At 41.4% G+C, this 13,910-nt stretch overlaps 1 protein-coding gene across 1 annotated transcript in view; it reads left to right on the top strand.

Moving 5' to 3' along the window:
* The window catches only part of col7a1l (collagen type VII alpha 1-like), a 136,251-nt gene that overhangs the window by 47,503 nt on the left and 74,838 nt on the right, over positions 1 to 13,910 (top strand). Inside the window, exons 35-45 of the mRNA XM_079494216.1 lie at positions 999 to 1,025; positions 2,152 to 2,205; positions 2,617 to 2,688; positions 5,028 to 5,087; positions 5,342 to 5,377; positions 5,513 to 5,557; positions 6,844 to 6,879; positions 7,098 to 7,142; positions 9,388 to 9,459; positions 11,527 to 11,559; positions 13,494 to 13,565. Coding sequence (XP_079350342.1) covers positions 999 to 1,025; positions 2,152 to 2,205; positions 2,617 to 2,688; positions 5,028 to 5,087; positions 5,342 to 5,377; positions 5,513 to 5,557; positions 6,844 to 6,879; positions 7,098 to 7,142; positions 9,388 to 9,459; positions 11,527 to 11,559; positions 13,494 to 13,565 — 552 coding nt within the window. The remainder of the gene's footprint in view (positions 1 to 998; positions 1,026 to 2,151; positions 2,206 to 2,616; positions 2,689 to 5,027; positions 5,088 to 5,341; positions 5,378 to 5,512; positions 5,558 to 6,843; positions 6,880 to 7,097; positions 7,143 to 9,387; positions 9,460 to 11,526; positions 11,560 to 13,493; positions 13,566 to 13,910) is intronic.

Here is a 13,910-nt window from a genome sequence, read left to right as displayed (position 1 = left end):
ACTGCAGCGACACGATTGGCTTGGTTATGAAGCAATTTTTTTGCCCCGAGTTGCATAGGAGTCTCCGAGCAGCCTTTACGTGACAATACCATACAATACGGGGGCTGCCTCTCGTGCTGTTTTCAGGAAGGGAGGGGTGTCAGGCATTTTTTTCTTTTTTTTTGGGATCACGTGATCGGAGTGTTGTGCTATCATCCAATGCTAGTTGATAAAGTGCCCGGGTGTGTAGAAAGACGATTGAAAGTAATCAATAAAAACATGCTGTAAACGTAGAAATCCCTTTCCCGCACGTGACGTTTGAGATCTGAACCACGTAGAAATCCTTCTCCCGCACGCAACTTGTTAATACGCTCATAACGTTGCTGTTGGGCAGCAACCGTGTATCTCCTTATAATCTTTTTGGGTTTTTTTCAGTTATTATTGTTTTTTAATGAATGGCCTTACTATAATTTAAGTGGTTAAGTATTCTGCATACTGTATGTGATGCCCCTTTTTTACCCATCTCTGACATTTGGATTCTGTTCTGAAAAGTCTGAGCTCTAGTTGCTATTCTGTGACTTTTAACTTTCTCAAAACACAGACATGCCTGGTCAAATCAAGGTTAAAGCAGCACTATGGGGTATCAGGGGCCACTTTCAATGCAAATAACATGGCAGCAAACGTCTTGGACTTCATTACCCAAGTGTCACTGCAAGCTTGTCCGACGAGGACGTGCTGTGATTGGCCAGTCTTCGCTTTGACTGATAACTGACAGTTCTGCCTTGGTGCCGTGGCAAATGCCAGGATTAAATCATCCCCCTGAGTCTATACATTTATGGAAGGATGATTGGTATTGCTTACAGATGTAACTTTATCATTTTGTGGGACATATGCTATATAGTTGTTAAAAAGTTACATTGTGCTGCTTTAAATGAAACACAGAATAATTTAAAGCATGACATAATTTGCCAGCATTTTATACATTGTGTTACACATTCTGTTTTGTCATTGTTTTCTAGGGGGAAGCTGGTGAGGTGGGGCTTAAAGTAAGTATCAGGTTGCTTTACATCTGAGATAGTCTCGCGTAGCTTAACGATCAGAGATGTCCCCCTACTGATATGCCTGTGGAAATGTATAATTCAAACGAATTGGCTTGGACAGTGTGGGAAACCAGTGCTCACAGAACCTATTGCATTTCAAACTGATGAAAGGACCACCCTGTCACCTGTGTTAATTTTTACATAGTCTTTTGAATAAATATTCCTTTTAGTTTTAGTCATATATTATCGTCATCTGAAATTTTGATTTAGTGACAGTCTACTATTTCTTTGTCATAATGCCTGATTTATACTTACTTATACATCTGTATGCCGGAAATAGAAGATCTACAAGCTCACCATGTGCTTGTAGATCGGCTATATACAGAGCGTGACACCCTCACACAACCAAGCATAAAATGACTTGTCTTAGTTCTACTAGATCTCTTTATAGTCCCTCCTTAACATTTTCGTAAAGTTTTTACGTGTTGACGAAATTGTCAGTATATAATTAGTCATAGTTTTAGTCATCATAGGCTAGCGTAGTTTTTAATTAGTTAATATTTCGTTTTCGTCACTGAACATTTCTCTCTCGTCATAGTTTTAGTCAACAAAATTAGTAATACAAGATCTCAGATCGTCTGGCTATACACGAGACTACTCTCTGGTCTCGGACAAATATAACGTCTATAATGTGCTGCAGAGAGATTTGGAGCGCGAAAGAGAGGAAAACAACATTTTAAAGTATGAATTAAACATGTTTAATGGCAACACCCATCAGCGCCGATCAACACATGTTTCTGCGGGACCCTAATGCAGTTCAGAGTATCTTTGAAATTTCTCTGCAGAACTTTAGGTATGCAGGGTTCTGAAAGGAACTGACTGCTTGCTACTGTAGTTCAACCAAATGGGAGTAAAAAAACTTGGAAGCTGGAGGACGCATGTTCACAAAAGAATACGAACTAGCCAATGAAAACATGCATGTTATTATCCGCATTTGTTGTTTCTTTCTTACTTGTGACCGTTCAAATTCACATTTTGCTCTTACATCATGGGTGTAAGAGCAAAATGGCTGCCTTTCAATTTAGTCACCCTGATGTCAGTGATGTGTATGCTATTTTTTTGTTTCTCAAAGGGTTTGCGTGGAAAACAGGGCTCAAAAGGTGACAAGGGTGAACAAGGAAAAGATGTAAGTGTCTCAATCCAGTTTCAGTTAATTCTCAAAGTGTCACTTTTTTTAAATAGCAGATCTATACGCTCACAACGACTCGCGATGTGAGGTGTTGTGAGCTTGTAGAATAGATCGACTTTTTTAATGTGGCTGATGCATACAGGTTTAAAGTGTCTTAAACTGATTTTGATGCAATATTACTATTGCCACCTCCAGGATCCCTGGGGGTTGCACTAATTTAAACCTTTTAACCTTTTAACCGTCTCTGTCTCTGTCTCTCTCTCTCTCTCTCTCTCACTCTCACTCTCACTCTCACTCTCACTCTCACACACACACACACACACACACACACACACACACACACACACACACACACACACACACACACACACACACACACACACACACACACACACACACACACCATAGGGCATTGCAGGGTTACCGGGTCCCATCGGCATAGATGGAGTACCAGGATTGCCAGGTCAAAGGGGAGGAAAGGTAAGACAGAGTTGTAGTAACCAGAGTCTGCCTCTACGTACTGTACGTACAAGTAGGCTACAATTATATAATTATTGGGAATAATGAATGAATGAATGAATGAATGAATTTTATTTGTATAGCACCTTTCCAAACATATAGTTACAAAGTGCTTTACAGACAGGTTATAAAACAGGAATCATAAAAACATCAAAACAACAAAACATCAAAACATCAGAAACAATAAAATATGAAGAAAATAACAGGTCAATAAAACAATTAAAAACAATATTAGGAAAAACATATAGATGTGTTTTTAAAAGCGTTTTAAAAGAAGACACTGATTCTGCTAACCTAAGAGCCAGTGGCAGGGAGTTCCAAAGCAAAGGTGCCCGAGCCGCAAAGGCCCGGTCACCCCGAGTGACCAGACGTGTTGCAAGAGGAACTAGGAGGGCCCTATCCGCAGATCTGAGGCAGCGCACAGGGTTATGGGGTTTCAGCAAGTCTGTTATATAAATGGGAGCTAGACCATGTAGAGCTTTAAAAGTAATCAATAAAATCTTAAAATCAATTCTGTAGCTCACAGGGAGCCAGTGAAGAGTAGCTAAAATAGGTGTGATATGCTCACGTTTTCTTGTGTTGGTGAGAAGGCGAGCCGCAGAGTTCTGCACCATCTGGAGGCGAGATATATTTTTCTTGCTCATACCAGAGTATATTGAATTGCAGTAATCCAGTCGTGAAGATATGAACGCGTGTATGACGGTTTCCAGGTCTGCATATGACAATTTTTTTAAAATTTTAGCGATGTTTCGGATCTGATGGTAACATGACTGGACTACTTTGGTGACTTGGGTGTTGAAGGAAATATCTGGATTGAAGAAAACACCTAGGTTGCGGGCTGAGTGTGTGATGTTTGTGGATAGGGTGCCAAGTTCAGAGTGAAATGAGTGGGTTGAGTTTGGGGGGCCAAATAAGATTATTTCTGATTTGGATTCATTTAATTGCAGAAAATTCTGAGACATCCAACTCTTTATGTCAGAGAGACATGTAAGAAGGCGTGGTATGTTTCCTGTAACACCAGGTTTAAGGGGGATATACAGCTGAGTATCGTCCGCGTAACTATGAAATTGGATTCCATGGTTCCTAATAATGTTGCCAATTGAAATGAAATGAAATGAAATGAAATCTATATTTACCCAGGGTATCTGGGCTAAGCTCAAGAACTTGTTTCCAGCCAGGCCCTGCTCATAGAACACATTTCATCGTAGTGGTTGATGCCTTGTTCAAGGGCATTTCAGCGGTGGTAATTTTAACGTGTCGGACGGCTGGTTCGAACTGGGAACCTTCCGGTATCTAGACCGCGCCGCTATCCGTTCGGCCACCGCTGCCACGACAACATATAAATTGTAAAAAGTAGTGGACCAAGGATAGAACCTTGTGGAACGCCACATTTAAAAGGAGCTCGTGATGAGGAGGCTTCCCCAATCACAATTGAGAAGCTTCTGTCTGTTAGGTAGGATCGGAACCACTCTAATGCAACGTCGTTTATGCCGACCAGGTTCTTCAGGCGTTCAATTAAAATGGCATGATCGACAGTGTCAAAAGCAGAGCTCAGGTCTAAAAGGAATAAAATTGAACAGTCACCGGAGTCTGCATTTAAAAGAAGGTCGTTCGTAACTTTTAAAAGTGCTGTTTCCGTGCTGTGCAAGGCCCTAAAACCAGACTGAAACGTTTCAAAAGCAGAATTAAGATTCATAAAATTAATCAATTGAGTGGATACAGTTTTTTCTAAGATCTTTGATAAAAACGGTAGTTTAGAGATTGGTCTAAAATTGTTTAAAACTAAGGGGTCCAATGAGGTTTTTTTTAGAAGAGGTTGGACCAACGCATTTTTAAATGCGTTGGTATAATAGGTTATGGAAATGAGTTGATTGAATTCAGGATGGAAAAAGCTAAATCTGACTCATTCGTCTTGATCACATGACTGTAGAGATAATGTGTAGCGATTTGTGTGATGTTTGAACAAAATCGGCCTCCTGGTGGCGCTATAAAAGTCTGATATTGCCTGGGATAACATTGTAAACTGTAATCTTTTCAATTAAGCAAAGGGTATTTTTGATATCATCTTTCACACTGGTATATTTTTCACAATAGCCATTCCACTTAACTGTGTTTTTTTGGGTGCAACTGCTCTAAACACTAGTCGTGAGTAGTGACACCGGCATCGGACATTCAGACATGTACCGGAAATGGAAACCGGAAACCCCAAAAGTCTCCTGAAAAGAATATTACTCTTTATGACCTTAATATACATGTTAATGCATAATAATTAATCCTTAACTGATCTCTATGATGTTCAGGGGGAGGAAGGAATCGGTATTCAGGGTGTCCAAGGACTTCGTGGAGAGAGAGGAGAACAGGTACTGCACATCTGTGATGAACAATGTGAATAATTACATATTGTCTCTGCCGGGTGGAAACGTCATTATGTCCAAATTCAAAAACATCAAAAGTAGCAGATCTACAAGCTCGAAAGCCAGAGCTTGATGTTTTTGTGTTGACGCTGTGTTATGATCAAGTATAGGGCGTTAATCTCTGACAATGTATAGGCCTCAATGTGTACGAAATAACCAGCAATGTGTTAACCTTCAATGCTTGAACTTTTGTTTTGCAGGGAAATATCGGCTTTACTGGACCAGTGGGACCAAAGGTGGCATTTTATTCAGATCCCTTGATGTCCCAATTATGTTATATCTTTCTAAACATATAATCTTCAACTTAATTTACATCATTATTGCTGTTCTTTTTTTAAATTAAACATTATTCATCCTTTTTCTTTTCTGAGGGGGAGGCTGGAGATCAGGGAGTCCAAGGAGTCGTCGGACCTCGGGTATGAATTTGATTCATAGTCTTTTGAATAAAGTTCTATTTCGTTTTAGTATTATTTTAGTCATCTGAAATGCTATAGTTTTAGTATAGTTTTAGTCGACTAAATATCATAAGATTTGAGTTGACTAAATCCACAGTTTATTTTGTCGACAAAACAATATTTTGGCGGGCCTTAGTTTACTCATCATAGCTTATCGGTAGTTTATATTTAGTTTGTATTTCGTTTTTGTCAGTGACAACAGGTAGTCAACAAACAATTTTCCATCATAGTTTAGCATAGTGGACGAAATGAACACTGTTAAACACAAGCAAGTAGGTAGAGGGTAACTAAAGTACCTTTACTCAAGTACTGTATCCTACAATATATTAATATTGGCTAATGGACGGCTGGGCGGGTGTCACTATGACTCAGCCATAACCATAAACAAAGCCAATACGCCCATAGGCAGTACCACAGCCACGTCACCATGACTCTAACAGTGACTCATAGGCAGTACCACAGCCACGTCACCATGACCCTAGCCTGAAAGAGCCCTGTGCTTTTCTGGGCATAGAGGGGTGGGTCTAACTAGCGCTGAAAACCGACGGCAACTTCCCATTGGTTCACCAACCTCTGTGCCCGCCTCCCGCCCCCCTCGTCCTCCCGGTAGAACCATAGAGTTATAAAGGATACCCACCCTCTGCTATTCATTTCAATGGAAGTAGCTCAGTGTCGTTTTTGAAGCACCTGGAAGAACGCTCTACTACCGCATTTTTTTTTATTTGGGCAAAATGTATTTGGGAATGTTAAACCCCAGCTGCACAGGGTTTCCTCATGCTAAATGCACAGGCCCGTCTGCAGTCCCAGCTCTGACCAGTAGGGCCAACGTTGGCCAGCCATTCTGGGGGCATGGGTAGAACACAACGGAGCACATTTGGAGCAAAGCCCATCTGCACTCTTATTGGGTTAGAGAAATAAAAGGTTCACTTCCACTCCCAGGCTTTTTTCCCCCTTTGAAAACAAAACGCCTGCGGTCCCCGAGCCAACTATGACTCAGACATAACACCTGGGAAACAGGTAAATTATTCTATTGTCTGTGTCGGATGGAAACCTCATTATGTCCAAAACTGTTACTTTGGGAGTACTTCTCACGCCAGTGAACACACGTCAACATCAACACATCCTCAGGCAACATGCAAATGAGCTGAACTCAACTCGGCTTTAGACTTACAGCCCACCATCAGCTGCATATTAATTTTTATCAGATGATGGATTCATATTCAGTGCTTGTTTCTTTTCACTTGCAGGGGAAGAAGGGATTGAAAGGCGATCAGGGCGACACGGTGAGTTCAGTCCTTTATTACTCCCTCTTGCTTTCATTAAGCTGAAAAGATTCACTCTATAATTAATAGGACTGGTTAATTGGTAGATGAGGAAGTAGGGCAATCGCGCCATTTGAGCTGTTTCATGAAACATGAGTTGACCTGTGTTTTGATTTAATCTTTCATGCATTTAGGACTTGTTTCTAATATGTAATAAAACCTCTATTTATTTATTTTAGGGTGATCTAGGAGAAGCTGGACCAACTGGACCACAAGGCCCTATAGTGAGTTTTCCACACGTACCAAAAATATTCACAATATATGTATATATTGTGAAGTAATAAATGCAAAGAGGTCGGTCTTTTGACAAAACAACAAATCACTGAACAATGAAAACACCAGTAAACAGAAAACAAATGTTGCATGTTTTTAAACTTTAAACAGTACAACTCTCCTGACCACAGTGATGAGTAAGCCCCCCCCCCCCACCCCTCGTCACGTCACGTCCACCCACGCCAGGGTTTGTGTCCTTGAGTTTCCACTGACTCATCTCATCATATTAAATATGTAGCCGTCTGTTTTTGATCCAAACAAAAAGTCCGGTGCAGGTGTGACAGTGGTGGAAAAAGTACTCACATTTGTTACTTAAGTAAAAGTATCAATTCTGCAATGCAATGTAGAACTACTCTGTTACAAGTAAAAGTCCAATAATCTAAATTTACTTGAGTAAAAGTACTAAAGTATTGGTACCAAAATGTACTTAAAGTACCAAACGTAAAAGTACTCGTTGTGCAGAATGTCCTGTTTTTTTAAGGTATGAAAATATTTGGAAAATAGCAGATCTACAAGCTTTTGTGACCTTGTAGATCGCTATTTTCAAATAGCCAAAATATATATAGGGCTGAAGTATGTTTTATAGCCTAATAATAATCAAAATCTACAAAGTAACGCGTAACTAAAGTTACAATATTTGGATCTGAAATGTCGTGGAGTAGAAGACATAAAAGTACTGGAATACTGGAAGTAAAGTACCTAAAAAAAAAACCTGAAGTACAGTACTTAAAGGACCACTTCACCACTTTTCAACATCTCTTCATATAATTGGTCCTCACTAATGTTCATGATAAAACACCACCATTTTTTCCTACTCAGTCTGTGTCTCATAGGAGGGCTTTGGGCAGTTCGGACACCCGTCCACCAGTGACATCATCATTAGGCAGATTTTTTTTAAACAAGATTTGTTTTAAAATATATTTAGATTTTTATTATCGTGAGAACGATGGCTTCAACTTTTGCATTGCAACTTTTCAGGAAAAGAAAGCCTGCCGTTTCTATTAGCTTGGATTCACCATCGATGATGTCACTGGTGGACGGGTGTCCGAACTGCCCAAAGCCCTCCTATGAGACACAGACTGAGTAGGAAAAAATGGTGGTATTTCATCATGAACATTAGTGAGGACCAATTATAGGAAGAGAAGTTGAAAAGTGGTGAAGTGGTCCTTTAAGTAAATGTACTTAGTTCCTTTCCACCACTGAGATGTGACCTGTTTATCTGAAGCGTTCACACAGTAGTAGAGTAGACCTCCTCCAAGAAACATACTGATACAACTTTATTTTGATTCATTCAGCCCTTAAGATTCCCATTGTTACTGCAGGGCATACAGAGGGCTGTTATAATTGGATCCATTGGTGAGCCATGGCGGTGTCAGACCTCAGTGGGTGGACAGACTGGCTGTTAATGTCTTGCATCGTTGCTTTTTAATTTTAAGGCAGCATAATGAAACACGAGCAGATTATCAGAGTGATTATTGTCCACCGTTGAGCACCACCAGCCTTGAGATTCTTTCAGTACAAGAACCTCGCCCCTCCTGTTTGTTTGGTTCTTTCCATTAGTGATGATCAAAGTTGAACCCTATTCTGGGGGCGAACGTTTGGCGAACATAGACTGATTAAGCAATATTACACGAGAGGGTGTGGGTTAACGTGATTATTGCCACTTCAGTGATGCGGTAAGGAAGGAACGAGACTTCGTCTCGTTCCTTCCTTACCGCATCCCTGTCGTGGCAATAATCACGTTAACCCACACCCTCGAGTGTAATATTGCAATTATACCACAGTTACCCTTAAAACTAAGAAAATCGCTGAAAAAAAAAAAAATTTTTAATGACAGATGTAGTCACTACGACCACAAATGTCCCAAGAAACTAGCTAGCCTAGCCACCGAGTTTGCTAGCGCTCTGGGAGAACAGAGCAGCTGAATTCTTTGTTTTGATTAGGTGGTGAATGGTGCTGGTTTAACCCACGGCTAGAAGGCTGTTTCAACCAATCAGATTGCTTCCTCGAAACGACCTGTGGTATAATCTAGAATATCACATGGCGATATGTGAGCGTTGTGTGCTTGTAGATCAGCTGTTTTTGGCAGAGACTTTCAGTGTAGGTTTAAGTGGTTAAGTTGAATATATATTTGACCATAATCGCATGCAAATTATATTTTAATTTGATACAGGATTCAATGCTTAATTATTTCAGGGACTGACGGGAGACAACGGACAGAAAGGCGACGAGGGACAGAGAGGCGTTCCTGGAGACCCCGCCAAGGGGGTAGGACAAATCACCATGCATTCTTACATCCTGTAAAGGTTGATCACCACTTTGTCTGCGACGGGTGGTGATGTTTGACCTAGTGGTCAAACAGGTTATTTATAAAGAGTTCTATGATATTGGAGGATACATTTTATAGGACAAGCCGTCACATGCTTTTCAAGAATGGTCACTGGTTTCTTTCAGCATGATGACACTTCTTTACACAAGGCTGTTGCTGTTCAACAATCACATTCCTTCCAACCATCTATCTAGATGAATGTGACGGCAGAACATAGCAAAACTGTTTATTTATTTATTTAGCACAGGGGTTCTCAACCCGTGGGTCGCGACCCCTCGGGGGATCGCCAAATTATTTTGGGGGGTCCCCAAATTATTTTCATTTTCTTTTTTTGCAACTGAATGGCTGGAAAATGGAAATGAAGAGTTGACATAGTACACATCTATTATACAATTGAAAAGGTGTGCCCAAAACGCTGTTCCCAACCCAGGAACAAAAGCCACCAGCTACTACGTCACTCCAAGAGTGTCTGACACACTGCAACACACACTGCAATAACCCACTAAACACACTAACACGTCACAGACTTACCCTCCGCGTCGATCCACGGCTATCTCCTCATGTAAACAGGCCCAGAAACAAGCAAACAGACCCAGAAACAAAGCCTTTCACCACGCTACTTACACACACTACAACTCGCTTACAATTCACGACCCTGGCAACATTGTTCCCCGTCTTCCACAACACACACAGTCCCACACAGACACACACACACACTGATTCGGACTTGGATGGACAGCGGCGCGATTACATAAATACACCGTTTAATTCATGCAAACACGACAATTGCACCACCAGTTTCATTAATGTAAACACGACAATTGCGCGACCCGTTTAATTCATGGAAACATGACAACTGCGACGCACCGAGGCGCATGGATTCTGTGTGTGTGTGCGTGCGGGTTGACTCTGAATTGGAGTGTTTATGTCAGTCAGCGATGCGATCCGTTGTTATTCAGCCAGGAAAACAATCTAAACATTATATACTAACGTCAGCATCGGGCAGATTAACACACACAAGCGTTATTAGTTGAGTTTTCTTATTGAAGTGCCTCTGAATTGTAACGGTGTGTTTATGTCAGTCAGCGATGCGATCCGTACCAGCACCATATGCACGGACTGGAGAGAGGCGAAGTGTTTCTCTCCCTTCGGCTCATGTAGCCCTCATTGTAACTACAAATATTGTTCCCGAACAAACAATGTGGGGTCACTGCAATCCGCAATCCAAAATAATGTAGCCCTACTATAATGCAGTCAAGGTCCCCCAAAAAATATACTACAGTATGTTCTGCTCCATTCTCTACAGCTTTTGGTTTCCAAAAACAGTAATTTATTGTAAGCAAACAAAAACAGTAAACAGCAGTTTCATGTCTGCTTATTTTCATTTACATTAATTTCCTTTCATGTGAAAATACAACAAATAATAATAATACCCATCCGTTACTACATGTCAAGGGCACAATACTGGAGTGGAGTCTGTCAAATCCCGCTATTTCCTTCTTCCCATTGCGCTGCCCACGGAACTAGGATTCGCCGCCCGAAGGGCGGCGAAATTCTAGTATAGTACATGCATAAACGTTCCTTAATGATTATATCTGGTTTCAGTATTCATATCTGGTTTCAGTATTCATTTATGATATATTTTCTCTATTATTAAGGTTATTTTTGCAGTCAGTTTGTATTGGGGGTGGGGAGCGGGGCAGGGCGGGGGTCGCAAGACATGGCCAAAGCATTTCCGGGGGTCCCCAGCCAAAAACATTGAGAACCCCTGATTTAGCACATCGTAAAAACGATACAAAAGAAAAACAGTACACAAAAAATAGAAAGGAAAAGTGAGCGCTTGTGCGTGCGTTTGAAAGAGAAGGCTGCCTTCCAGTATTGCCTACAGGCATGTTGTAATTAATTCATTTTTACTTGAATAATATTGACGTACATTAGTCTTAGGATTGTTTTGATCAGCATTACTTCAATACAGTATCAAACATTCTTCTTTTTCATCACAACAGATAATTGGTCCGACTGGAAAGAAGGGGGCCAGGGTAAGTCAACCGTATACTGCAGGTGTGTGTGGAGGTCTGAGAACCAATACCCTCCTCCAACCTACATAAACACTCATAATGTTTCAGTAGTTTGTGTTTATCTGTCTTAGCTCTTATAGTCTCTATAGCTTCATGTCAAACAAGTAAGGGTCGGTTCATATACTCCACTAATATAAGGCCCAATTAAGTCGGTTCGGGGTGGGTCCAACAAATTGAACTCGAAGCTGGGCTGAATGAATGAGGGAAAAGCGCTGGAACGCTGACATTGGTTTAGGGTGTCACAACATCCCCCCCCAAACCTCTGAATGATGTCACTTTGTAGTCTGGAGGGAGCCGAACCCACTTAAACTGGGCTTTAAAAGTGGAGTATGAATCGACCCCAATTTTCAAGCCAGAGACATGTATATCATTATTTTTTATTATTTTTGCAACATTTCAAAATAGTGAACTAGCATATCTACAAGCAAGCTTGTAGATATGCTATCTTCACAACTTTTGTGCAACACTTTTTTTTTTTTGTGGCTTTCGCCTTTATTTTATATTTTTTATGGAGGAAATGACAGGAAATGGGGAGAGAGATGGGGGGGGAGACATGCAGTAAAGGCCGTCGGGATCGGGAGTCGAACCCGCGGCACACTGCCAGACTGAATTACCAGCCAAGGTGCCTGGACCACTGAGCCATGGCCCAGGCCTTGTGCAACACTCTTGTACGGATGAAATACACAAAACAATAAACAAACTGAGCGCCTAACACTTTATCACTGCGTTACGAGCGACAAAAGCTACCCTATGTTGAGCTGCCTTAAACAATCTTCAGCGCTCCAATGAAACGTCACTCCCGTCATACCGCGTTGTTGTTTCTCCATGTCCAGTTCTCTTCTCTCTCTCTCCACACAACTCCTGCTGGTATACAGTTGGGTGCCACCGATATTGTCCTTTTCTTTTTGCTGAGGTTTGCGTGATCTGCGCAAAAGGACAGTTAACCCATTTTGGGCGGGAACCCCTTTTGGTGTTTTAAACATTATGTTATAATTTAGCTATTGAAAAATAGCAGATCTACAAGCTCATAGCGCGCCACCGAGTGGCGCGCTATGAGCTTGTAGGTCTGCTATTTTTGAAAAATCGGCCTAAATGGGTCAAATGATAAGGCCTAAATGGGTCAGGCCTAAATGGGTCAAATGATAAGGGACAATATCGGTGGCACCCAACTGTATAATGCTGCGAGGGGGAACTAATCCTTACCCTCAGCCGGTTCAATGTCGTTGCTTTTTTTAAATATTCTTTCTCACTCGTCACCTCCCACACACGGACACACACTCGATCGGCACTATTAGAAATGTAATCCTAATGGAGGGACTATTCTATCTGCCTGATGAAGCGTGATGCTTAATTAACTGTTTGGTGGTCAAAACACAATTAAGATCTGATCTCGTGGGATCGGATACACCCGAGTCGATTTAGCGTAGGCTTTATATTTAACCCACAGGGTATCATTAATAGCGGACATGAAAAGATTACAATTTAAGTCATTTTGACTTTGTGGGGAGAATTTCCCCGCTCTTCACAAGAGAAATGTGTATTGTGTGATACATTTTATTTTGTGCAATTAATTAGCATCAGGATTTAACTGCTGTCATGAGTATATCCACATGGATGAAGCGACAAATACATTTTTCTAAAATGTTTTAGGCATCACCAAATTCATGGATTGATTTGTAATATTATTCGCCAATGCATATTTTTGTATGGCTTATTCGCGCCGCCACATGGCATGTATAAAGACCCTTTTAATTAGAAACAGTTTTTCTGGTTGGTATTAGCAGTTAGACGTTAATTTGTGTGTGTGTGTGTGTGTGTGTGTGTGTGTGTGTGTGTGTGTGTGTGTGTGCGTGTGCGTGTGCGTGTGCGCGTGCGCGTGCATGTGTGTTTCTCAGGGTGACATTGGTCCAGTTGGACCTGCTGGGCCCCAAGGAACAAAGGGACAACAAGGAATCAAAGGCGACAAGGTTTAGTTGATACAAACAATAACTCATCCTATTGTTGTTTATTCTATTAATACATAACTCTATATAGAGGCTATGCACGTGACTTCACCATACCCAGAAGTTATCCGGGAACGCCTACTGCAGGGTTCCCCATTAGGCGGCCCGCGGGCCATTTGCGGCCCGCGGAGAGCCCCCTTGTGGCCCCTGGATTTCAACAAAACAAAAAGAAAGAAAAAAATAAGTTTTTTGTTTTGTTTTGGGGGGGTGTCCCAGATATAAATGGCATTAAATGGGGGTCAGTAGCCTATGCATGTCAAACTGGGCACCCCCTCAAGGACCACTGGTGGTCCCCGGACCACTGGTTGA

This window comes from Electrona antarctica, assembly GCF_951216825.1.
Source record: "Electrona antarctica genome assembly, chromosome: 23".
NCBI lineage: Eukaryota > Metazoa > Chordata > Actinopteri > Myctophiformes > Myctophidae > Electrona > Electrona antarctica.
The sequence above is the reverse complement of the archived record's forward strand: the minus strand, read 5'-3'. Positions and strand labels throughout refer to the sequence as shown.